Source organism: Hippopotamus amphibius, chromosome 9 (assembly GCF_030028045.1).
Source record: "Hippopotamus amphibius kiboko isolate mHipAmp2 chromosome 9, mHipAmp2.hap2, whole genome shotgun sequence".
Lineage (NCBI taxonomy): Eukaryota > Metazoa > Chordata > Mammalia > Artiodactyla > Hippopotamidae > Hippopotamus > Hippopotamus amphibius.
Genome location: NC_080194.1, coordinates 87,002,951 through 87,028,702, shown reverse-complemented (window position 1 = coordinate 87,028,702; position 25,752 = coordinate 87,002,951). Strand labels below are relative to the sequence as shown.

Sequence of the window (25,752 nt, the reverse complement as noted above, 5' to 3'; positions counted from 1 at the left end):
GCAGCTTGTGACATGTTAACACTATACACGATTTGTTGGGATTGGACTAAATATTTCATGGCTAAAGATTTCATCAGAGACTTGATGACAGAAATAAACTGCTGCCCACGGGGAAATCACTGGAAATAATAGAATTAGGCGTTGTTGGAAAATCCAGAGGGACTAAGAGCTGGTAAAGGGATAGAGGGGAACACTGCCCACAGCCTGTGATGGGACCTGCTTCAGGGAAAGAGACTGCAATGGAAAGGCCTTTTTGTTAGTCCCACACAAGAACAGGTATTTTGATTTCATCTAGTTTACTTTCTATTCTTGTGCAAAAGCTGGGGAGGGGATTCCTCTTCTTTGATAACAGGGAATGTGATTGCTATGGGTTGAATGGTGGCACCCCCCCCACCCCCATCAAAAAAAAAAAAGTTACAGTAAAGTCTTAATCCCCACAACCTCAGAATGTGACCTTATTTAGAAACATTCTTTACAGAGGTAATCTAGTTAAAATGAGGTCATTAGGGTGGGTCCTAACCCAGTATGGCTGGTGTCCTTATGAAAAAAAAGGAAATATGGACATAGACGTGCACAGAGAGAAGACAATGTGAAGACACACAGGGAGAAGACAGCCGTGTGACTGCAGTGACGCCTCTTTAAGCCCAAGGACGCAGGAGGCCACCCGAGGCCAGACGGAGGGACAGGACAGCTCCCTCCCTGAGCATGAAGAACGCGTGGCACTGCCAACATCTTGATTTCTGACTGCCAGACTCCAGAACTGTGACACGATACATTTCTGTTGTTTAAGTTGTTGGTACTTTGTTATGGCAGCCTGAGGAAATATTAATATTCTTATCATCACTTAATTAATTTAGTTAATAGTTAATAATCCTAGCCCTTACTAGCACTTACTCTATGATCAGGCACAGAGCTAAATGCTCCACATACGCGCTGTCTCGTAACACACCTAATACCTATTATAATCCCTGTTTCACAGGCAAAGATAATCAGCTTCAGAAAGAATAATATGCTTAAGGTCACACACCTAGTAAATGGCAGAGCAGGTCCCAGACAGACACATGAGAAACACTAAATCAACAAATAGAAAAAGAAGGTTTCTGATGAATATTTGCCATGTCTTTTCAAGTGGTTACTTGCCTGCAGCCTGCTTTCTTTCCAGTCCAATCTAACTTTTTTCAACTTCTGGATTGGGAAGCTGTGTCTGCTTGGTCTGAGAGTCCACAACGTTTCAAAGGGACGTGTAGACATTAGAAAACAACAGCACAGGGCAGTGGGGAAATGGAAGAATTTGCTGAAAGGGTACAAACTTCCAGTCACAAGATGAGTAAGTTCGGGGGATCTAATGTACAGTCTGGTAACTATATGTAACAATACTGTATTGCATACTTGAAAGTTGCTAAAAGAGTAAATCTTAAATGTTCTCATTACAAACAAAAAGGAAACGGTAGTTATATGAGGTGATGGACGTACTAACCTTTTTTTTTAATTGGAGTATAATTGCTTTACAATGTTGTGTTAGTTTCTACTGTACAATGAAGTGAATCAGCTATATGTATACATATATCCCCTCCCTCTTGGACTTCTCTCCCCCGCCACCCACATAGGTCACCACAGAACACCAAGCTGAGCTCCCTGTGCTATAAAGCAGGTTCCCACTGGCTATCTATTTTACGTATGGTAGTGTATATATGTCAATCCTAATCTCCCAATTCGTCCCACCCTCCCCTTCCCCTTCCCTGCCTATGTCCACATGTCTGTTCTCGACATCTGCATCGCTATTCCTGCCCTGGAAATAGGTTCCTCTGCACCGTGTTTGTAGATTCCACATATATGCATTAATATACAATATTTGTTAAGTAAATCAGAAAGAGAAAAACTAATCTCGTTATAATCATTCACAATATGTAAGTGTATCAACTCAACACAATGTTTTATGACAATCAGGTCAATAAAGCTGGGGGATAAAAAAGGAAAACCACTGCACAGCCAATGCACAGTTCCTTGAGAGTAAGAATCTTATCTCATGTTCACATACATTCTTTCTCTCTCCTTCTCTCCCTTTCCCTCTCCCCCTACTTTGGGGAAGCCAGCTCTGCAGCCTCTTTTTCTAACTCAAAAAAAAATTTTAAGTGCTTTGTTAAAATATTATTCACATACCACACAATTCATTAATTCATCTATTTAAAGTGCAATTCAATATTTTTAGTATATTCACAGAATTACGCAACCATTGCCATGACCAATTTAGAATGATTTCACCATCCCAAAACAAAACCCCATACCTGTCTGCAAGAACTCTGCATTTCTCCCCAACCGTCCTTTTCCCCAGCCCTAGGAAGCCACCTATGTACTTTATATTTCAAAAGATTTGCCTATTCTGGACATTTCATATAATTATATAATGTGCGGGCTTTTGTCACCGCCATTTTCAAGGATCACCCATGTTGTAGCATTTATCAGTACTTCATTCCTTTTTATAGCTGAATACTATTCTATTGTATGGATATATACCATGTTTTATTCATCCATTCATTAGCTGATGGACATCTGGGTCACTGCCACTTTTTGGCTATTATAATCCTGCTATATTTGTGTGTAAGTGTGTGGATTTGTTTTAATTTCTCTTGGGTACATAACTAGGAGAATACCTGGGTCATATGTTAATTAACTCTAAGTTTAGCTTTTGAGGAACTGCCAGACTGTTTTCCAAACTGGCTGCACTGTTTCACATTCACACCAGCAATGTATGAGGGTTCCAATTCCTACACATCCTTGCCAACTTGCTCTTGTCTAGACATCCTCGTGGGTATGAAGTTCTTTGTGGATTTGATTTGCATTTTTCTGAAAGCTATTGATGTTGGGCATCTTTCCACATGCTTATTATCTCCTTGTATATCTTCTTTGGAGAAATATGTGTTTAGATCTTTTGTCCATTATGAACACTGATTTCTCTTTTTTTGAGTTATAAGAGGTTTTTAAAAAACAAAAACAAAAACTGGGGCTGTCTTTCTTCACTTTGATGGTGTCCTCTGAAGCACATTTTTAATTTTTATGAAGTCCAATGTATCTATGTTTTCTTTTGTTGCCTGTCTTTCTGGTGTCTAATCCAAGGTCAAAAAGATCTGCAGCCTTTTTCTTAGGGCTCTGGGACTGGCTGCATCTTCTGAATGTTCTGAACTGTGGCCCAGCTTCTTAGGGCAGGCCTCAGTCCTCCTGGCAGGCCCTCACTATTCTCTCATTTGCAAAGACTATCTACAATTCTGCTCACCCCACTCACTCCACATACTGCCCAGATCTCAGGGGCAATCTAAAGACCACAGGTGATCCTTTAAGCCAAAGATTTTGACAGTTCTGTTACTGCCAACTTTCATTCAACTAGAGCTGCACCAAGCGATTGTTTCCTCATCTCATTCAGCTCTAATGTTGGTGCCCCAACTGCAAGGAGCAACTGCAGCAAAGATCTGCAGGGAGCCTGAGCTCAGCCAGGCACTCACCACTCCAAGAGCCATGACCAAACCATCATAAAGTCCAAAGGGAACACATTCTACCACTAACCTCTTGGTTGTCTGCTCAACCCCCTTTTTAATTTTAGCTCTAGGTGCGCGGCCTTCCATAGTTGCAGTGCTTGGGCTCAGTAGTTGTGGCTCAAGGGCTTAGCTGCTCCGCAGCATGTGGGATCTTCCCGGCCCAGGAATCAAACCCATGTCTCCTGCATTGACAGGTGGATTCTTAACCACTGCGCCACCAGGGAAGCTCCTCGACCCTTTTATTCATTCACTTTACAATACTATACGTTTATAATGTGCCAGACACTGCTTGGAACTATAGGAGTGTGTGGATATTCTTGCATTCATGAGTTTGAGTTTGGTGAGGAATTCAGACATTTTATGCAAGTGATGAGAGTCTCAGGAGTGAGAGTCTAGAGTGATGAGGGAAATAACAGCAGTTTAAGCTAGGAAGAGTGGATCAGGAAAGACTACTTTCCTGCAGACACTCACCTTTTTCCCCTGCATATTTCAAAGCTCTATCTGTATCTAACCTATCTGTCCCAAATACTCTAAAATCTCTACTCAAACCCATACCCCTCAATCAGGACACTTGCTCAACTTACTTGGCTGGGAATGCTTTGCTTGGACCATAAATGTAAACATTTGAGGCTGACTTCCTTCCTCAGCATTTGCTGTGCTTCCAGTTAGGCAACTTGTGAAACAAACAAAAAGCACAAACCTTAGTGAAAGTGTTCCAGCAGCCACCCCCAGCCACCCCAAGTAGTTTTCTAAATAGCTTACTGCCATCTAGTGGATATAGATGTCCTTACAGCCATACATAGATCACAGAAAGGAAAATCCTCAGCCTTTCCTATTTGTCCCACCAATCACTCCATTCCACCTTGACAGAACCCGATAGGCTGTTCTTCCTATGAAAGTACATTGTAGGTACTCAATAGTGTTTGAGCAAAGGATTGTTTGCAGGCATCATCATTTTCTTTACAGTACATTTTAAGTACATGAATACTGCTGTAATCTTGTTGGGAGTAAATGTACTGCTGTGGCTTTTAAGACGAAAATTATCCCCTTAGTACTTTAAAAGTACAATTTACTGTTACTCAATGAGCTGCGGTAATAAAAACGAATTTTTAAACACAACCATGTTATTGCTAAATTAGTCCAGCTGAAACCAGCATGTAACTCTTGGAGTTTGAGGGACACAACTTTTTGCTCTCTCTTCCCAATCCAATGGTGCCCTGTGCATAAGTTAAAAGCCAGGCATCCAGGGCCATGGCCCTAGATTTATAACCAGAACCTCATTACAATAATCCAGAAGTAAAACTGCTTTTGTCACCCTTTAAGTCACTGTGTTACGCATGCACAGGCAATCCAACCACCCTTCAATGGTTAGGATAATCAAAGTAAGACAAAGTGGAAACCACTTAACTCTAAACTGAACGGAAAGTTGTAAATGCTTTTCTTACAGCCACCTTCTCCACATCTTCTAAGCTGCAATAAACAACCTAACTTACACTTATTGCAGTGTTTTCCCCACAAGGATGCCATTGTCTAATTGTCTTCATCTGGCGCACATCAGTTTCATCTTGCGCACGTCAGTCTCTCCTGCTACCTGATAGACATTAATAAGGCTGGAACACATCTCTGCCAGCTTCTGTATCTACACTTAGCCCACAACAGGAATGAAGTGAAAATAAGACAAACACAAAAATTCACCTGAGTCATTGGGTTCCTCAAATCCCCAGATTGCTTTGACTTCTTGCAAAAGGTCAATCTCCAAGTTTGCACACATGAAGGATGGGGGCAGGGGACCCCCAACATGACAGTGAACTCAAACAGGGAATTACCTGATGAACATTGGAAGCAAGTTATTAAGTTCATAATCGCTTTCAGGAGCAAGATAAACTCCCTTTGCTTAAAAAAATTCCTTCCAGCAAACCTGAACCCCAGCTCTGCGTCAAGATGAGCCAGTGCTTCATAATTCACTACACTGGTATGCAGGGGCAAACATACAGGTTTTGGACTAAAATTTACCCCAAATCTGAACGCCTGGCTGGTTCCCCTGCCCTACCATGTAACCTCTGAACTTGTCCTCATCTGCACTTTCAGACTAAACCTAGCTATTTAGCTAGGTTTCTCTTAATCCCTAGCTCCTCCCAAACCCCATTTTCTATTACACAAGCCCAGTGATGCACTGTTTCTCCAACCTGTATAAGGGAAACACTGCATTTTATTTCAGCCTCACTGATGAAACTTTTAACACAGTTGCTTAAATTCAACAGCTTGCAGTAATGGCCATCACTGATATCCTTTGACTGGGCTAAGTCTTGTGCTATTTTGGTTTGCTCCAGTTCACAATCTAGTAATAAAAATTAAAACTCAGGTCAGATTCCCAGTCACTAAAAACAACTGGAAAAAAATGTATATAAATTATAATTTCATTTAAGGCTCTTGGAAGAAAACAAATTGGGTGTGGCACTATAAATTCCTGGAAATATGTCAAACATCAACACTTAAGACACTAAATTTATCAATGTAGTACTTTTAGTTAGAAGTTCAGCTGTTTTACAAATACCAGCCTTTGACTATACCCACTAACCTGAAAGAGGGTAATGCTGTGTAGTTATTGGGAAAAATATTTTTATGAAACCCAACTGTAATTTCTATTATGCTAGTTGGGTCACCCAAGAATGAACAGATACACAATGGTGGAGGAAGGAGGACTGAGACTAAGCTATGACTATGACCTAGGACATGCCACCATACCAAGACTGAGATTTTCCCCAAATGACCACAAGGAGGCAGGTTGGCACTGAGCAGGCCTATGAGCAACGCTTGAGGTTTAAGAAGGCCCATTTTACAAGATTCAACTCTCAGGTGTATTATTACCTTTGGCCTGTCAACTCAAGCTCTTTAACATACCAATAGCCCAATGGACAAAAAACCAGAGGTCTTTGCTCCTAAGCAAGCTTACCTAAACACAGTCCAGTTTAATTAGGCTTGGTTAAGGACAACTGTTCAGAATCAGCTTCTGCCTCTGTCTTGATGTTCCTGAGTTAAGCTTGGCTATGATTTAAGATGAGATCAGAATTAGATGCTCACTCTTAATTTCTCAAAGTTGATTTCAAAAGAGAGAAATGCCCTAAGCCAATCTTACAGCCAAATCCGTGTTTTAGCACCCAGCCCGTAATACTCAAATTGAGAAAACAAAAGCTTCTGTCCACAAGATTTCAGATGGACACTTAAGAGTCACCTGGGCACTCCACAGGTTACTTCCAACTTGGTATATTTCCTTGTCCTAAATTTGTCCCCTTTGAGCCCTCAGATGTTTTCAGTAACTCTTATCAATAGTTTATCAAACACTGGAAAGCACTTTCAACTACACTAATACGAACATACTTAAGCACTACTGAGCATGCCTAGCTAGCAAAGATCTATGCATTTCCCCACTCTTTATCTTCACTTAAAACCTTCAGGCAGGGACTTCCTAGGTGGCAGTCGTTGAGAATCTGCCTGCTAATTAATGTACGGGTTTGATCCCTGCTTCAGGAAGATCCCACATGCCGCAGAGCACCTAAGCCCGTGAGCCACAACTACTGAACCTGCGCTTTAGAGCCCGTGAGCCACAACTATTGAGCCCATATGCTGCAACTACTGAAGCCCACATTCCTAGAGCCCGTGCTCTGCAACAAGCCAAGGCAATGAGGAGCCCGTGCACCACAATGAAGAGTAGCCCCCACTCACAACTAAAAAGCCCATGCACATCAAAAAAGACCCAACACAGCCAATAAAATAAATAAAAAAAAACCTGCTGCAGAAGCCAATTAAAAAAAAAAAAAAAAACCTTTAGGCATTTGCTTAGGTTTAACAATCTGTAACCAACAACCCAGATATTGCTGTAATACTTAGGCCAGAGAGAAATTCAACTCCCAAACCAAAAACCTTCCTCCTGCCCTTGGAAACAGAGACAGACAGTTGCATGGTGCCAATTTTAAATACAGTTTTATTTAAGACATTGCATTTTCCACTTACAATACAGTGCTTGTAAAGTGCAATGTTATTTCCTTCCCCTGTGCACACATTCAAGGTTCAAGTATCAAGAATGCCCAGTTTACTATAGCAGCTCAACTGCCATGGAATTTGCTACAAATTTGGGTCCTTCAATGTTTTGTGTGGAACAATGCTAAATCTACGCTAGGTTGGCTTAATCAACCTCTTCAATGGTGGGTCCAGAGGAGGCACCACCAGATGGAGGAGCCCCACCACCAGGGAAGCCCCCAGGCATTCCTCCAGGCATTCCTCCTGGCATGCCTCCTGCACTCTGGTACAGCTTAGTAATGATGGGGTTGCAGACTTTTTCCAGCTCCTTCTGCTGATGTTCAAATTCTTCCTTCTCTGCAGTCTGAGGAAGAAAAAATATTTTATTGCAAGTTCTACAAATGGAAGACTCTCCAAGCCTGATTCAATCTGACACTAAACATACAACTGCACATTTAAATTACATGTAATATGTTGGGTCACTCAGACATCCAAGGAAGGAAACTGCCAACATCTATAGTTCTGGTGGAAACCGCGAATGTTTTGGACCATTCATCATTGTGACCCTAACAAGTCTATATAACCCCCCAAAACTCACCTAAGCCTTTGGTAAAGCCCTACACACCCAACCCCACCCCAATATTTCCAGCAAAAGAAATTACAAACCTGGTTCTTATCAAGCCAGTTGATTATTTCATTACACTTATCAAGAATCTTCTGTTTGTCCTCATCAGAAATCTTGCCTTGAAGTTTCTCATCCTCAACAGTTGCTTTCATGTTGAAAGCATAGGATTCAAGCGAATTCTTAGAAGACACTTTATCCCGCTGCTTCTCATCCTCAGCTTTGTACTTCTCTGCTTCCTGCACCATGCGTTCAATGTCTTCCTTGCTCAAACGGCCTGTAAAATTAACCAATCTTTCAGACACAATCTTTTAGGCAAGACAATCACCTACAGTTCTATACCATCATCCCACCATTCCATTTAGCAACTAAGCAATCCTTTGGCTAAATGCCCTTGGGGGAATAGAAACATCAGATAACAGCAAACTTACCCTTGTCATTAGTGATGGTAATCTTGTTCTCCTTCCCTGTGCTCTTATCCACAGCAGAGACATTGAGGATGCCGTTGGCATCAATATCAAAGGTGACTTCAATCTGAGGAACACCACGGGGGGCAGGAGGAATGCCTGTGAGTTCAAACTTGCCAAGGAGGTTGTTATCCTTGGTCATGGCACGCTCACCTTCATAAACCTTGGTAGGAAATAAACAACAAAAATTCAAAATTACAATGACATACAAAAACGAGGGGAGGGAAGATCAAAGGTTCCGTGCTACTTTAGACTTGTATAAGCTTGATTAGGCAAGACTGATCGCTCAGACATCCAAGGAAGGAACTGGCCAACACAGGATTTCTGGTGGAAACTACGAATGGTTTTGGAATCCATCATCACAGCGGAACAAGTCTTTCCCAGTTTTACAGGGCCTCATGTAAGCCAGGCCAAAGACAGAGAAATGTACCTGAATGAGCACACCGGGCTGGTTGTCAGAGTAGGTGGTAAATGTTTGCGTCTGCTTGGTAGGAATGGTGGTGTTGCGCTTGATGAGGACAGTCATGACACCACCAGCAGTTTCAATTCCAAGGGAGAGAGGAGTGACATCCAACAACAGCAAGTCTTGAACATTTTCAGATTTGTCTCCAGATAAAATGGCTGCCTGGACAGCTAAATTAAAAAAAAATTGTTAAAAAAAACCCAGTACAACTCATTACATGACTAACAATTCTCAATCGCTCAGACATCCAAGGAAGTTGTGCCATCATTAGCTAAAGCTTTTGGTGGAAACTACGAATGTTTAAAAATCATTCATCACAGCGAAAATCAGTTAGCTGAGGCCTCCTAACAGGTTACCTATTAAACTGTTTAAATAGATTACCTGCACCATAAGCAACAGCCTCATCAGGGTTGATGCTCTTATTCAGTTCTTTCCCATTGAAGAAGTCCTGTAGAAGTTTCTGAATCTTGGGGATGCGGGTTGAGCCACCCACCAGGACAATATCATGGATCTGAGACTTGTCTAGCTTGGCATCCCGAAGGGCTTTCTCCACAGGGTCCAAGGTGCCACGGAACAGGTCAGCATTCAATTCTTCAAATCGGGCACGGGTAATGGAGGTATAGAAGTCAATTCCTTCATAGAGGGAATCAATCTCAATACTGGCCTGGGTGCTGGAAGAGAGTGTGCGCTTAGCACGCTCACAAGCAGTACGGAGTCGACGAACAGCCCTCTTGTTCTCACTGATGTCCTTCTTGTGCTTGCGCTTGAACTCTGCAATAAAATGGTTGACCATTCGGTTGTCAAAGTCTTCTCCACCTAAGTGGGTATCTCCAGCTGTAGATTTGACCTCAAAGATTCCATCCTCAATAGTGAGGATTGACACATCAAAAGTGCCACCACCTAAATCAAAGATCAGCACATTTCTTTCTGCCCCAACCTGCAATTAAAACACAAACAGCTATTGTTATCTTTATTTATGACGACTCAAATCAATTAAGACTCACTTACACATAAAACTTTGTACGTACCTTTTTGTCTAAGCCATAGGCAATAGCAGCAGCAGTTGGCTCATTAATGATTCTAAGCACATTGAGACCAGCAATAGTTCCAGCATCTTTGGTAGCCTGACGCTGAGAGTCATTAAAGTAAGCGGGTACTGTAACAACAGCGTTGGTAACAGTCTAGAAAAAGAGATTAAAACTATTATACCATCCACTTGGACATGCAAAAACACCCTCAACGTTCTGGTTTTACCACCCGTTTTGATAGCTTTTATCTACTGTGCACTCTTGGGTCAACCAGAACCCCACATTATCGGGAAATCTGGTTATCTCCACCTATACCCTCTCCCTGCAATACTGGGCACTACTCACCTTCCCAAGGTAGGCTTCTGCGATTTCCTTCATTTTTGTCAAAACCATGGATGACACTTCCTCTGGATAGAAACTTTTTGTCTCTCCCTTGTATTCTACTTGAACTTTAGGCCTGCCTGCATCATTCACCACCATGAAGGGCCAATGCTTCATATCAGACTGCACAACAGCATCATCAAATCTTCGTCCAATGAGGCGTTTGGCATCTGTAAAAGGTACCAAATACAAACATTGCCTTGAATTTTACACTACACTTTACCACTAAGAACTTAGCCCACCATTCCAGGACCAAATGCCCATGAGCCCAAATTCACAGTATTAAATGGATTCAAATTCTGAACGGCCAAAGTGCCTCAAATCTTTAGCCTTAAAAGGGTAATCACTTAAGTTTCCCACGGATAACTTTTTTCCTATTCTTAGGACTTTCATGGCCGCCTCACGTGTAACAAACTTCTGAGACAGCGTCTTAAGTTACACACTGCTTAAGTCACTTTAAGTTCATACTGTAAAAATTTAATGGCTTACCAAAAACCGTGTTGGTGGGATTCATTGCAACTTGGTTCTTTGCAGCATCACCGATCAGTCGTTCGGTATCAGTAAAGGCGACATAGCTTGGCGTGGTCCGGTTCCCCTGATCATTGGCAATTATTTCAACCTTTCCGTGCTGGAAGACACCCACACAAGAATAGGTGGTGCCAAGATCAATGCCAACTGCAGGTCCCTTAGACATGGTTGCTGGATGGAGGGAAAAAAAGCCCGTGGTTTGAAAAGCGGATTAACCACGTAGAGAACATTTACCAAAGCAACGCTATCAGGTATGATTAACCTGCAAATTATACATAGCACCTCGCCCCAGAATCTCTGCCCTTATCGGAAATAACCACGCGGTAGGAGTCAGAGCAGGTACGGAGTACTGCAGTAAGAATGCTGTGCCAACCGCAGAGCCCGCCGCAGACTGAAAGAAGCACCTGCCAGGAGGGTCTGCGCCATAGTTGAGCACGTGGTCCCATACCCCAAGCTGAACCTTAGCCCTCCCCCCACAACCCGTGGCTTAACCAGCACGGCCAGCTCGTGCTCTGAAGCCCCCTCCCCCCACCTTGGGCGGGTGCCAATTACGACTTCCTCTTTTAAAAGATTCTTGAAAGAGGGAGCGGCCGGCTCCTAGGCGCTGGCTCCGCTCCCCGCACACAGATGCGGCCACCGCTCCGCGTCCCGCTCCTCCTTCCTGACTGCACTCTAAAGCCGCTGCCTCCCCACGGGAACAAAGCTCCCCCAGCCCGGCAAAAAAAATAGTCGCACGCACCCTGCCTGACACTGTCATAAAACCCCGGGCCGCTGCGTAAGCCATGCAGCCTGCGCTGGGCTGCACGCTCCCTGGGAGCCTCAGCAAGCTTGAAGGATGGAGAACTTACTTACCTAGAGCGGAGGCCCAGCTCTAATGGAGAAAACAGAAACCCGGTAAGGTGCCGCCGCGTTCAATGAGACCGGTTTCCGCCCGCCGCCCCGTCTCTTATACCCTGCCTCCGAACCTTCCAGAAGGGGCCCGCCCCTGCCGGTGCCCATCATGCCTTCCTCGGCCAATGGGCGCAGGGCCACCTCCTCAAACCCCAATGACGAGCCCGGCTCTACCGCTCGGGCCTGCCCTCTCCCGCCCCAACCCGCCCCGCCTCGCGATGACGCACTCACCGCAGCGTTCTGGAACTTTCATTATCGCCCCCGCTCTCCGAAAGACCCGGGGGATAGGGAGGGTGGGGCCGACGGAGCCCGCGCGCGGGAGTCCTCAGTCACCCCGGGCGCAGGGAGGATGGGCGCGTCTGCCTCTGCGCATGCGCCCCCAGAAAGCGAGGGCGGGAGGGACGGAAAGAGGGGGAGGAAGAGGGGCGGGCCCACTTGGAATCAACCAATGACAGCAGCGCGAGCCGTCATGTGGCTCGCGCGAAACCCCGGGAGCGAGAGCGCAGGGCGTGCCGGGAGGGTCCGGCGCCGGCAGCCCGGGAGAGGGGACGGAAGTGGGGTGAGGACAAAATGGCCGCGAAGGTTGTTGCGCCCCTCCCCCACCATTCTCTTCTCCGACTCCCACTCTGGCCTTGGAGATAGATGGTCTTCTAGGCCGTCCGGGATCCCACACACCCACAGAGCCACCCTGGCTCTGGTCTAGGGCTGGCCTCAGGGACGGGGCCGAAGGTTCCGACCCTAGGGCGCTTCGAGTGTAACCGGCCCAGGGGCACCCAGATATGGGGATGGACGGGACCGGCCGGCCACCCCGGGGTCTCCCTTCTGCACGAAGTGCGACAGGTTAGCCGGGCAGGCCCCGGGGACCCTCAGTCTCTTATGGCAGCTGGAGGCCGGCTGACCCCGACGCAGAGTGTGAGGAGCCCAACTTCTCAATCCCCAGGATCCGATGCTGTGTCTGGACCCTCAGCGAAATAGATGGCCAAGCTGGCTTCTTGGAGCCCAGATGCCTCCCCCCGCCCCCAGCTTCCACCGAAAATAGACTCGGCTTCTGGACTCGGTCCCTCTTCCACCCGCCCGGGCCCCCGCACTTCTCGGTTTTTTGTTTTAAAAAAAGAAAAGCTAGGGAGCTCTATTCCTTGTAAGTGAACCAGGCGTTAGGAACCTGGGTTCCGGTAGCCCTGTGTCCTTGATTTAGACTTCCTGAGCCTCTTATTTTCAGTAATATATGAGGTAATATCTTTCCTGCCTTGACTTTTGTCGAAAACTAAGCGAGGGACCAGGCAGAAACGCCTTGAAAATATTACTGAACGAGTAGAGGGAAGAAAACAGTGTACCTAGAATTTCAAATTGTGGTGCATGATGTGGTGTTTGGGGCCTCGTCGTTTTCAGCCTTTCTTAGCACCTTAGATGCCTTCTAGTGTGCTCTTTCAAACAGGCTGGGCAGGTAATATTGCTGTTTAGTAGATGAGTGGGCACAAATAGGTGAAAGGGTTTTTTTTAAGACTACCTAGTAGAACTTTTAGTGGCGCGGTTGGAATTAGAAAGGTCTCCAGACTTCGAGAAAGGCTGACAGAAGAAGGATACCTTGTCCTTGTCAAGGTTGGTAAAGGCTAGAGACGCATACGAATATTAGAATCAAAGGATTTTCTTTCTGTATTTGTCTTCTGGGTGGAAATGTGGGCTTGAGTCCATGGAGGTATATTCCTAACTTATCCTGACTTCCCAAGGAGTTCGTTTTATATGATGCTTTCACAGGCTACAAAGTGCTTTCATTTGTTATGTCATTTAATCACCAAAACGGTTCTCTGAGAGATCATTCACTCCTGGGTTTGGAGAGAAGTAAGGTTCAGAGATGTTATTTGTGGGAAGTTAAACATCTGGCTGAGCTACAGTAGAACCTAACTGCTGATTCCAGATTCTTTGGTCTTTTTTTTATTACTAATTTCCTTCCTGAAAACACATGTAACTCGAACTGCAGAAAGAGAAAGATGCCTGCTGAGGGAGGCTGCTTTGAATTTTCTTCAGCATCTTCAGACTTCCGCTCCCCACCCAACTTATCGAGTACAATCTCTGAAGTACACTCTACACTTTGCAGCTTTTAAAACTAAACTCTGAACTACCTACAACATTTGAACCAGTGGAAAATAGAACAGGGGCCCAAATCCATGGGTTTGGGGTATCCCACCTAATAGCTGAACAGGTAACCTTCCTTTCTCGTCACTTTCAAAACGTGCTCTAGGATTTGAACTATCTTCCTATTGACTAGAATGAGTCAGAGTTTATATGTTCAAAGTTCAGTTTATGATAAATGTCCTGTCTCCACCTCTTTAAATGCACAGGGTTTCAAATCCACTCAGTATCTAATGTTAAAGTTTGGGTGCCTGGGGCTGCAGTGCGCGTCTGAGGCCTAGGGTTTCTGACTAGGGAAGAGGGTTGACATTTTTTGCGTGCTTGTCACACACAGGCCAAGCAGTGTTCCAGGTGCTTTACATATATCACCTCATTTAATTCCGTGAGGTTTTTTCAGATTTATTTGAATCTCATAGTGTTTATTTTTCAGATTTATTTGCACCCCTTAGTGTACTTTTTTATTGAGACTTCACCTTGATATAAAAATACTTGCTTAGTAAATATTATTGGTTATTTTGATAAAGTCCCTAAGGTCAGAAACTCTGTCATAAACTATTGTCACTTGGTATGTCCAGGATTACTTAGTATCTTGCCTTGTGAGAAAAAAGTGCTTGATATATTTGTGACTGAAATCAATAAATAATAGATCACATTCAGTCTGAGTTCTGATCTTCAGTTGGCAGCAAGCTAATAAATAAATTTCCAATGCAGGTTATATGAGCTTCAGCCTTTCCTACAGTATCACCTTTACTTATTTATTTTTAAATTGCTGACACAGATGCATCTGTAATAAATACTTGGTTTTTGTGTTCAGACAGTACCATTTACAAGGCAACTTGGAAGTTAAAATTGAAATATAAACAGCTTAACACCAGAAATGAAGCAAAATTATATGTCTTTGCAACAGCAATTTTGAAATTGTTTTTATACAGTGTAACAACAAAGGCATCACTTCATTATTTTACAATTTTTAAGTTTAGTGTGTATATTTTATTGAAATGGTTGTTCTCTAGACATCCACATCATTCCGTCTGTATCTTCTTCCTACAAACACTTTTTCTTCTGTCATCTATTTTATCCTTTTTTGTTTTATATTAAAGAAATTTATTTCATTTGCAAGGTTAATGGAATATGGTTTGAAACCAATAGTAGCTCAAACTTTATTTTAAACCCGGAGCCTGTCATATCTGAATCCAAAAGCCTGACTGAAAGAGAAGCACACTATCACTACTAAGACTTCAGCACCTTTTCTCTCAGAATCTTCAATTCCTAGAATTTCTCAGATTTCAGGTAATAATTTGTTTTGTGACATTTTTGTAGATAGTCACTATGAATGGATTTCCAAAATAATATGGATATTCAACTGGTATTTTAGTCTTCTAATAACTAACCTGTTTAAATAATCTAAACCTGTTCGTGCAAAGGGGACCGATTCCTGGTTGCAGAGGCACAGGCAGGAAACCTTAGGTTCAAAAATAGTACATAATAAGAGAAAATTTCTAGTGATGGTACAGCTGCAGCCGCCATAGTGTACCTATTTGGCTCAGATACTCTAGAAATAAGAATTCTCAGAATTACACAGCAGATGTGATATGTTGCCTGGACACTATACTACCAGAAGAATAAGAAGGTGGAGTGAGGAGTTTATATCTTACAATGAGGCAGTGTTAGTAGAAGAAGCATTCGAAATGTGCTAGCGCTCTTAAACTAATGGCAAACATTCTTTATGTTACTTCCTCAATGTCTCCTATTTCCCGACTTTTTTTTTTGGGGGGGGGGGTTGCTGCGTGGCTTTGTGGGATTTTAGTTCCTTGACCAGGGATTGAACCTATGCCTTCAGCAGTGAAAGCACAGAGTCCTAATCACTGGACCGCCAGGGAATTCCCCCTAATGCTTTTTTAGAGGAAGATAAAACTCAAGATAAAACTTTCACTCAAGGATAAAACCCTGTTTCTTAAAGGACTTGGGAAGGAAATGCATTTATACTGTGTGAGAATTAGATGTAAAAATGAAAAATGGAGAAATGGGACAAAATCCCAGATCGACCTTTTCCCTTTAAGCACCTGATTCCCATTTTAGAAACAGGGTTTTCATCACCACATTCAGCACTACTTTTTCTTTTCTGTAGCTGGCTGTTCCCCCCACCCCCCTTTTTTTAGATACTTTATTTATTCATGTATTTACATTTGCAGGACCTTAGTTCCCCGGGCTTGAACCCACTCCCTCATCAGTGAAAGCGGGAAGTCCTAACCACTGGCCTGCCAGGGAATTCCCTGCCCTTTTACTAATAAGAAATATTTTGCTCTGCTAATGGTGATCTATTGACACTTGCTTTAGAGTCTTTCAGGGGCTATTTCAGGATTAGCATTCTTGGCCATAGGGTGAATTTGACTAGCAGAGCAGTCAAAACTTAAAAAGGCAAGTTGTATTGGAGGCTGCTTTCATTTTATTTCTCAGACACCTTTCTTTTCCCATGAGTCAGTTCTTCTGACAGCTATCCTGGTGAATCATTTCTGCTGATTCTTTCCAAGATGCCAACAGTATTGAACAGGTACTAACCCAGATCCCTCCTTCCACCCACTAGTTATCCTCACCATCTCTTCCCTAAATGTTAATTTCCTCTTCTTCCAGGCCAGAGCTAGGCTTCCTTAGAGGCTAAACTGGGAAAATACTGACTTCCTCTCTGTCTCAACCCCTCAGGAGGGAATGGTATGATGTCCATGCAGTGCCATCAGGAAACACTGGCAATCCCTGATCTTTTTGATAATTTAAGGCCTAGAATCAACAAAAGTCCCAGGTTCACATCTTTCTCCCAAAATGAAAGAAATGGAGGAAGCTCCAACTTTGATGCAGTACTGAACTTCCCATGCCACTCCTTGATATATTAGAAGAAAACTGATCTAATAACCCTTTCTAGTCTAGTCAGTCTTGAAATTCTGATTTTGTATGTTTGCAGAAAGAAGAGATTGTAATGGTTTGTCCTGAAAAGATCTTTCTCTAGAAGACTTCTTTGCAAGGAGATTGTTAAATGACACCTAGTGATTTTTTTCTTGCTCCAGAGATATCCAGCAGGGAAGTCCTTAGAGACATCCGATTTGAGGGAAAATCCACAATTATTCCAGCATATATTTCTGATATTTGTCAGTGGTCCTCTGAACATCAAAATGGAAGTTTTTTCACAGTACCTTGTTATAAATTTTGGACTCCATTTTTAGTTCAATATAAGTAGGAAGATTAGTAAATAGAGTGGGAAAAAATCATTCTCCATTTCCCAGTATTTCAACTCCTCTTGAAATTAATATACAAACTTTCTGGTAAATGAAGTCAGGTCAAGATAGAAGAGACTTGTTTCCTTTCTTGGAGTTTCTCAGGGTGCAGATAGATGTGACATAAGGCTGTGGGTTCTGCTTGACTCTGAATAATCATAATAATCCAGAAGGTTTGCAGAAATGCATAGAAAATTTATGAACAACACCTCATTCCTTGACAGTGGTGAGTCAAAGTGTTGATACAAAACAGCCCAAGTGAGAAATTCTGTGTGTGTTCACTTCCCCTATCCCCGGCCTTTCTCAGCACAGGTCCTGGTCCCCAGATGTGCAGATTTGGGGCCCCACCTTCCCCCCACTCGGGTCTAAAGGCACAGTGAGGTGCCTTTTTGGAGATGATCAGCTTACATCCTTTTCCTTCTTTGGTGTCAATCTCTTCTGTGCAGTGGTCGCTGCTACTTAAATGACCTCTTGTTTGGTTTGAGGGGGTTGTATGGCTGGTGACTGAGCATCAATGACGACAAGAGTCCTGACTCCTGGGAAAGCCTGAGAGTCAAGTCCACTCGAACTCAGACAGTTTGGAAGGCTCTGCTCTGGCTGGGGATCGTGCTAGGAGTGCTTTCTGCTTTGGTCAGGGTAGCGTGGTGTACTTTCTTTGGTTCAGAACGTCTCGCCTCTGGCCCCAATGGGCCGTAGGCGTGGTTGGCCAGCCCCGGCCGGGGCACCGCTTCCGTGGACGGCGTCCGCTGGCTGCGCGAGCCGCTGTTGGCCGTGGAGCGCGTGGAGGAGGAACCCGAGCGGGAGCTCCGAGAGCCTGAGGAAGAGGAGCTGGGTTTCACGAGGCGCGCTTTCGGGGCTTCAGCATCTTCTCTGAAGAGGAAAAACAGCAAAAATAGATTTTAGGACCATAGGATTGTGAAAGCTTCCGCTGTGGCTGCTGCTTTCTGAGGTTGCCAGGCCAACAACTCAAGCTGGAAACCTCGAGTTACCGCGTAGAGAAAGAGACTCCCCTGCGTCCTGAGCCCTCGCGGTAGGCTTGGGTGAGTGTACGGCACCTTGGCCGGGAGGTCAACCCAGTTACTCTAGGGGATTGCACACTCACCACATGTTTAGACAGCAATTCCCTTGACTTGGAGTTTGTCTGCGGAAACCCTTTCATGGCCCGTAAGCTAGGCCCATTCTTTATTATATGTCCTTTATAAGTGGGAGGCAATCAGAAGTAATGTAAAATTTATCTATTAAGTCTCTGTTGCGGATAGTTTCACAAGAAAGTCAAGGTAAACCTGTCCTCCTGCTCCTAGGCTGGAACTCCTTACCTACCAGAATAATCCTTTTAACAGATTTAAGGTTAAGAGGAAATGGGGGACTTCCTAGGTGGCGCAGTGGGTGAGTCGTCCTGCCAATGCAGGGCACACGGGTTCGATCCCTGCCCCGGGGGATACCGTGTGCCGTGGAGCAACTAAGCCCGTGTGCCAAAACTATTGAGCCTGCGCTCTAGAGCCTGTGAGCCACAACTATTGAGCCCATGTGCCGCAGCTACTGAAGCTCACGTGCCTAGAGCGCATGCTCTGCAACAAGAGAGGCCACCGCAATGAGAAGCCTGAGCACCACAAGGAAGAGCGGCCCCCGCTCGCCGCAGCTAGGGAAAGCCTGTGTGCAGCTACGAGGACCCAACACAGCCAATAAAAAAAAAAAGACGCTAGGTTTCTTTAAAAAAAAAAAGAGGGAATGGGACATTTTTGTTGGCTGATCATTATGGAGCTGGCCCTAGAAAAGCAGCCTCGGTGAGGAAGGGGATTTTGCGGGAGGTTTACCGAATTTCATTCGGTCTCTCTTCTTCCTCGTATCTCTGTTTGTCTTTCCGTCGGATTAGCAGCCACACCAAGAGTAAGATCAGCAGGGCTCCAGCCACCATGCCTGTCACCGCTCCTGCAATCATGCCGATGCTCTGTACATCTGTTTTCTCAGAAACAAAAGCAAAAATAAAACCAAACATAAGCTAAGCAATACATGGACTTAAAAAACATAAGCTCTGGACAAGATGAGTATTTCCAGATCTTTATATCTATCTTCCTGAGTTCCCCATATACCCTCTGTTGGTGTATGACTGTCCCTCTTGATATTGAAGGGGAGCAGAATATGCCACCCCAAAATATGCCTCGTTGACATTAGGATTATTTTTAGCGGATTATTTTTGAGAAACAGCAGACACAGGAGAAGCTCTGAAAACAGTAGAAGTTACCCTTTTTAAGGGAAATTTACATCTATAAAGGAAACCTCCATTTGGTCCCCTCCTGGATGTAATAAATTTCTTTAGGGGGCTGGAAAATTCACACATACTTGTAAATATAGAGTTAGATACAACCCTTGAACTACTGAACTACTTGGGAACTACTGAATTTATGTCAGTAATAGCCATGTCCTTCTGGAGATAAAGATTTGGCCTTACTTTTGATTAAAAATGTTTTACACTGAACCACAGTGCAAAGACAAAACCAAACCAACCCTTTGAGTACTTACACTGAACGGTCACTCTCACCACACAGCTCTCCTTCCCAGCCTCATTGCCTGCTGTGCACTGGTAGAGCCCAGAGGAGGACATGGTGAGATTCTGCAGCAGGACACGTCCAGGGTGGTTGTAGTCTGCACAAGCAGAAAGATGACTGTAATCCCCTAGTGGCAAGGTCTATCTTTATCATTTACTTTATTGTGTCACTGACCTAAGATTCTATCAATATAATACCGTTCGGTAAGGATGAGTGATAGAATCAGTCCCTGTTTGGAATGTGGGAAGAAAGGCAAACATTCTTTAAACTGCAGTGCATCCTCAAAAGTTACAAAAGATTCTAAACATTTAAGGGATACTAGACACAGTAATTAGATATAATGGGTTTATAGAATGCATTTATTTCTAATCTCCTTACCACTTTTATTTTTGCCATTTGAGGGAAGAAAAGACAGATTTTTTTTTGGTCCCCAGTTAGGGATGAAAAATGGAAGTTGATAGAGGTCCAGCAGTGTATTCAAAGTCACCTTGTGAGTTGCTGACAAAACCAGATTTAGAATTCCTGGAGAGAGTACTTCCTGCTATCTCAGTAGACCAGTAGAAAGACAACTCACCAATCCTAGACTTGGGAGGCAGATGTTCATCCTCTCCCTCCTTCTCTCGGACTCGCTGCCAGTAATACTCAATGGGCTTTGTGCCAGAGGATGACTCACACTGCAAAGTCAGGTCACTTCCTTCTGTTAGCTGTCCTTCCAATTCACACCTGGGCTTGGATGGTCTCACTGGCAAAAAAAAAAAAAAAAAAAAAAAAATACAAAGATCCCGGAATACCTGATTCAGTGGAAGAACTACATCCTGTTGACTGGTTTTTCCACCCATATGGTCAACTTTTGAGTGTGGATTCAATAGCCTTTATTATCTCCAAGCTTTACATCATCCCCTCAAAATATACCCACTTCCATCTCCTGCACACATATACACCCAATTCCAGCTATTTCCATTGGTGCTGTTGTAATTTTTAGAGACTGTCTCAGAAACTCCTGCATCACTTCTCAAAGAAGAAAAAATTTTATAATTGGAAATTTTAGGAAAGTTGAGTGTGATTTAACTGAATAATGAAACAGGGACAGAAGTTCATTATCTTGGAAGTATTTAAGAACTTAGTAGCTCTTGCTGTTGCAAAACAGAGAAATGGAATTAAATCAGATCTGAGAGATTTGTTAAATATGAGAATACTAGTTAAACATTAAAGGATATTTAAATTTTGTAATGGGCTACCATGAAAAATTGTGATTATATTTTTTCCTTCATTATGGCTAAAATACAAAACATACACACTTCTTCCCAGGGAACTGGACTAGGTAACATCTGTATAATACAAAGTATGGAACAGGAGGCCTATCCCTCACCAAGACCTTATTAATAAGATGTAGGCATTTACCAGGGCACTCTGTCTTACCTAAGACTTTTAAGATGACATGGCTCCACACATAGCGCCCTGAATTCTTCACCTTGCAGGTGTACCGGCCCTCATCACTGGGCTTCAGAGGCTCAATCTGCAGGGAAGCATCGCCTGCCAGGAAATTGGAAGCAAAGGCCACTCGGCCCTTCTGTTCTTCAGTCAGGTTATTGTAAACATGGCGGCTGGAGTAAGTGATCACCTGTGGGACAGATGGAGGCAGAGTCAAGCTGTGTGGCTTTCAGCCTTGCCCTCCTGCTGAGGTCAAGATGGGGGAAGGATGGGAATTCCCTGGTGGTCCAGTGGTTGGGGCTCTGTGCTTACACTGCAGGGGGCATGAGTTCATCAGGGAACTAAGATCCCGCATGTGGCGGTGCAGTGAGGCCAAAAAAAAAAAAAAAAAGATGAGGAAAGGAAATGAAACAAGGCAGTCAAGCATGGGATTGATTCTAAGAGTCCAAGAGATCTCTGTTCTAAATGTTAAATTCACTGTGTTTGTCTAGGCCTTCCTTTTCTAAGGATAAGAACACCTCATATTTGTGTAGCATTTTAACTATGAAGTAGTAATTGTTTCATTAAATGCTCAGAACGTTTCCATTTTATAGGTAAGGAATTTTATTTTTATTTTAAAAATTTATATATGTGTATTTTTTATTTAGTTGATTTATAATATCATGTTAGTTTCAGGTGTACAGCATAGCAATTCAGTGATTTATATATACACACATATATTATATACATATATACACATCTATATAATCTTCTTCAGATTCTCTTCCCTTGTAGGTTATTACAAAATATTGAGTATAGTTCCCTGTGTTACAAGGAATTTTAAATTTGAGTTATAGACTCAGTTCTCACAGCTGAGTCCAGGAAAGAAGGAAATGCACAGAATGGTCCTAAGTTGACTCTGAGGGGAACTGAGAGAATGGGGCTAAGGAGGGGAGGAGACTTATCTTTCCCCTGCATACCTTCTCACTTTTGCATTTCCTACCACTTGTGCATGATTTGGTCAAAGTACATACACTCCTTGTGCTAAGTGCTTTTACATCTAGTTTATTTCTCACACAGTTTTTCCAAATAGGTGTCATCTATCCCTGTTTCACAAGCAGGTAGCAGAACCAGGATTTGAATGTGGCCATCTAAAGGCACGCAGTTCATTGTTTTGGTTGCCACAGTTACCTCTCCTTTTCCCACCTGCATTCATTTCGCTGCTCAGAAACTGCTCTTCCAGAAAGTTTGCAAATGAAGGAGAAAATGTGAAACGAAAAAATGTGTTTTGTTTTTACAAAAGCTTAGAGTCCAGCTGAAGTTAAGGGGTAGAAGTTAATGGTTAAAATCCAGGTCTGATACTAAGGGATTCATTGTTGGCTTTCCTTCTTTTTTTGGCTTCACTGTGGATTAGTAAGTTAGGTGGGAAAAAATTGTGTCCTTTCCTTCCATAAAATACACATGAGCTTCATGTCTTTGTTTCCCCTAGTAGAGGGAGACCAAAGTTTAGATTTCCCCAACAGGAAAAAAAAAATCATGATTTTTACTGAGTTTTCATCTGCCTGCATCACGACCTCTAGTTCTTTAACCTTTTCCTGGTTCTCTTAGTCCATTATCTCCTGCTAATCACAAAAACCATGCTGATCTCATCTACCAAGACTTCAAGCCATAGAATTTCAATTTTGCCTTCCCTGCCACTTAGCAATCATATTCCTAAACTTACTTGATTTAAACATCAGCAAACATTTATGGAATGACTGCTCCCCATCAGGTCAGGAGGAGGCTATTCAGATGAAGTAAAACCCTCTTCTTATCTTCAAGTAATTTATAATCTAGTGGGATTAACAAGGAGAGAAGTATAAACATAGAAAAAGGAATGATTAACTTGAAATTGTATCAAGAGAGAATGTCCCAGAAAAGTTGGTGGCATTTGAGTTAGGCTTTGAAAGATGAGTAGACTAAAGAGATGAGAGAAGCAGGGAGAAGATTGCTGGAGGGAGCATTCCAGACACACAGAACAGCACTAAAAAAAAAGGCAGCAAGCATATAGGAGTCCCCCAAGCACATTTCTGGCTGCAGCTGTTCTGAATTGTTTCCCTCTAAGCCCTTAACCCTACTGTCAATCACATGACGCTCTGCAGCTCAGGAAATGCTTTCCTGAAAAGATTTGAAGCCATCCAATAAAATGGCTGTAAGTTCTCTCACTCTTATGTCAAAACTTTTCAGTATCATCCATTTTGCCCTTACTACCTCTCTGAAGAAAGTGTTTTATCCTTTCTCTGCATATTCTTTTTCTTTAACAAATATTTATTGAGTGCAGCTGCCGGGTACTTTGTCAGCACTGGAAAACAAGCAGGAATATGACACAATTACTACCCTGAGGGCCTCACAGTTTTGTGGGGGAAAAGACGAGGGAGAAGCAAGTAAGAGAAAATTAAGGCAAAACTGTAATCGATAATACACTTAAAATGTTTTCAGTATTCGATTTTGCCCCTTCACTTCAACCAACACCACTACTGTGATAATTCTGACATCCTTATCTTTATCACCAACACATTTTTGAGCTCCAGTTTTATATTTCCAGTTGCCTGGCCACTATGGATGTCTGTCCTCTACAATCTACCCTACATAATAATGTAAGTTAAGGTTAATAAAATGTAAAACTCACACTGGCTCTTTTCCAGATCAAAAACCTCTCATGGCTCCCCGCTGCCTCTGAATGATGACCAGATTGAGTCCAGGGTCATCAAAATGACCTCTGCATTACCTTCTCAACCTCGCTTCCCATTTAGTCCCCCTCACTTTCCTGGGTGCACTCACAGTACATTATTTCCCTTGCTTTCATATTCTTTGTGCTCACATGCCTTTGCCCACTGCATTTTTCCACTTAGAAACTCCCTTTTCTCCATCTCTCCACATAAAGAATCCCTATTTTCTTTTAAACCCCAAATCAGCGTTAACTCCTTATGAAACCCTCCCGGATATGACACTCAGACTAAGAATACTGTCATCCATAGCATGTCTTGATACCATTTTTTTAAAAAAAATTATTATTTTTTGGCTGTGTTGAATCTTCATTGCTGCGCGTGGGCATTCTCTAATTGTGGCGAGCAGGGGCTACTCTTCATTGTGGTTCATGGGCTCAGTAGTTGTGGCGCACGGGCTTAGTTGCTCTGAGACATGTGGGATCTTCCCAGACCAGGGCTTGAAACTGTGTTGCCTGCATTGGCAGGCAGATTCTTTTTTTTTTATAAATTTATTTATGTATGTATTTATTTATTTATTTTATTGGCTGTGTTGGGTCTTCGTTGCTGCACATGGGCTTTCTCTAGTTGTGGCAAGCGGGGGCTACTCTTCATTGTGCTGCGCAGGCTTCTCATTGCCGTGGCTTCTCTTGTAGAGCACGGGCTCTAGGCGCGTGGGCTTCAGTAGTTGCAGCACATGGGGTCAATAGTTGTGGCTCACAGGCTCTAGAGCGCAGGCTCAATAGTTGTGGCGCACGGGCTTAGTTGCTCCGCGGCATGTGGTATCTTCCTGGGGCAGGGATTGAACCCATGTCCCCTGCATTGGCAGGCAGATTCTTACCCACTGCGCCACCTAGGAAGTCCCGGCAGGCAGATTCTTAACCAGTGCGCCACCAGGGAAGTCCCAACACCATTTTTATGTGAGAAGAACGTGTGAAAGACAGGATGTTTGGCAAACAGGTTGCTGGATCCCCTTTATATAATTCTGGGCATTGTCCGGGAGGTCCTTCTGGCCGCTCTGATTTTATGTATGTCTGTTGCCGTTGACTGTGTTTGGCTAGGCAATTTTGCAACCCCGCAGTCGTTTATTTAAGAAACACTAATTGGGGACGTCCCTGGTGGTCCAGTGGTTAAGACTCTGTACTTCCAATGCAGGGGGCACGGGTTCAATCCCTGGTCGGGGAACTAAGATGCCACATGTCGTGAGGCCAAAAAAATAAATATAAATAAAAATTTAAAAATAAACACTAATTGAAAATATACTCTACACTTGGCACTGTTCTAGAGATGAGAGCAATACAAAGAAATGAATTTTATGTGTTGTTGGGAACCAGAACATGCCACCTCCCAATACCTCACTGTGCATATGCACAAGGTTTAATTTCAGCTGAAGTCACTTTTGCTTCTGAAATCCCTTATCTGCCTAAAAGCAGAGCCTCCCCAAAGAATTTAAGTATCCATAACGTATGGATACCAAGGTGGGGGGAGTGGGATGAATTGGATTCACACATATACACCACTATGTATAAAATAGGTAACTAATGAGAACCTACTGTATAGCACAGGGAACTCTACTCATTGCTCTGTGGTGACCTAAATGGGAAGGAAATCAAAAAAAGAGAGGATATATGTATACATATAACTGATTCACGTTGCTGTACAGCAGAAACTAACACAACATTGTAAAGCAACTATACTCCAATAAAAATTAATAAAAAATAAAATTAAT

At 43.2% G+C, this 25,752-nt stretch overlaps 2 protein-coding genes and 2 non-coding genes across 5 annotated transcripts in view; all 4 read right to left on the bottom strand.

Annotated features, from left to right (window-relative positions):
- Nucleotides 1-7,484: 7,484 nt before the first annotated feature.
- Nucleotides 7,485-11,988, bottom strand: HSPA8 (heat shock protein family A (Hsp70) member 8). Its single transcript, XM_057747939.1, has 9 exons — nt 11,889-11,988; nt 10,998-11,207; nt 10,473-10,678; nt 10,128-10,280; nt 9,481-10,036; nt 9,067-9,269; nt 8,601-8,799; nt 8,214-8,446; nt 7,485-7,911 (listed from the first exon to the last, which is right to left on the bottom strand). Exons 2-9 carry the CDS (start codon nt 11,200-11,202, stop codon nt 7,714-7,716), a joined length of 1,953 nt encoding a protein of 650 aa, XP_057603922.1. The 5' UTR covers nt 11,203-11,207; nt 11,889-11,988; the 3' UTR covers nt 7,485-7,713.
- On the bottom strand, nt 8,027-8,111 carry LOC130829606 (small nucleolar RNA SNORD14). Its single transcript, XR_009047619.1, has one exon. It is a non-coding gene; the product is annotated as a small nucleolar RNA SNORD14 (small nucleolar RNA).
- LOC130829603 (small nucleolar RNA SNORD14) lies at nt 9,335-9,422 on the bottom strand. Its single transcript, XR_009047617.1, has one exon. It is a non-coding gene; the product is annotated as a small nucleolar RNA SNORD14 (small nucleolar RNA).
- A 5,283-nt stretch (nt 11,989-17,271) lies between the features above and the next one.
- The window catches only part of CLMP (CXADR like membrane protein), a 104,269-nt gene continuing 95,788 nt past the window's right edge, over nt 17,272-25,752 (bottom strand). For both annotated transcript variants that reach the window (XM_057747936.1, XM_057747938.1), the window contains exons 4-8: nt 21,289-21,490; nt 20,444-20,611; nt 19,844-19,966; nt 19,138-19,279; nt 17,272-18,193 (exon numbers count right to left, since the gene is read on the bottom strand). In XM_057747936.1, the coding sequence (XP_057603919.1) occupies nt 17,893-18,193; nt 19,138-19,279; nt 19,844-19,966; nt 20,444-20,611; nt 21,289-21,490 (936 nt within the window). In that variant the 3' untranslated portion in view covers nt 17,272-17,892. The remainder of the gene's footprint in view (nt 18,194-19,137; nt 19,280-19,843; nt 19,967-20,443; nt 20,612-21,288; nt 21,491-25,752) is intronic.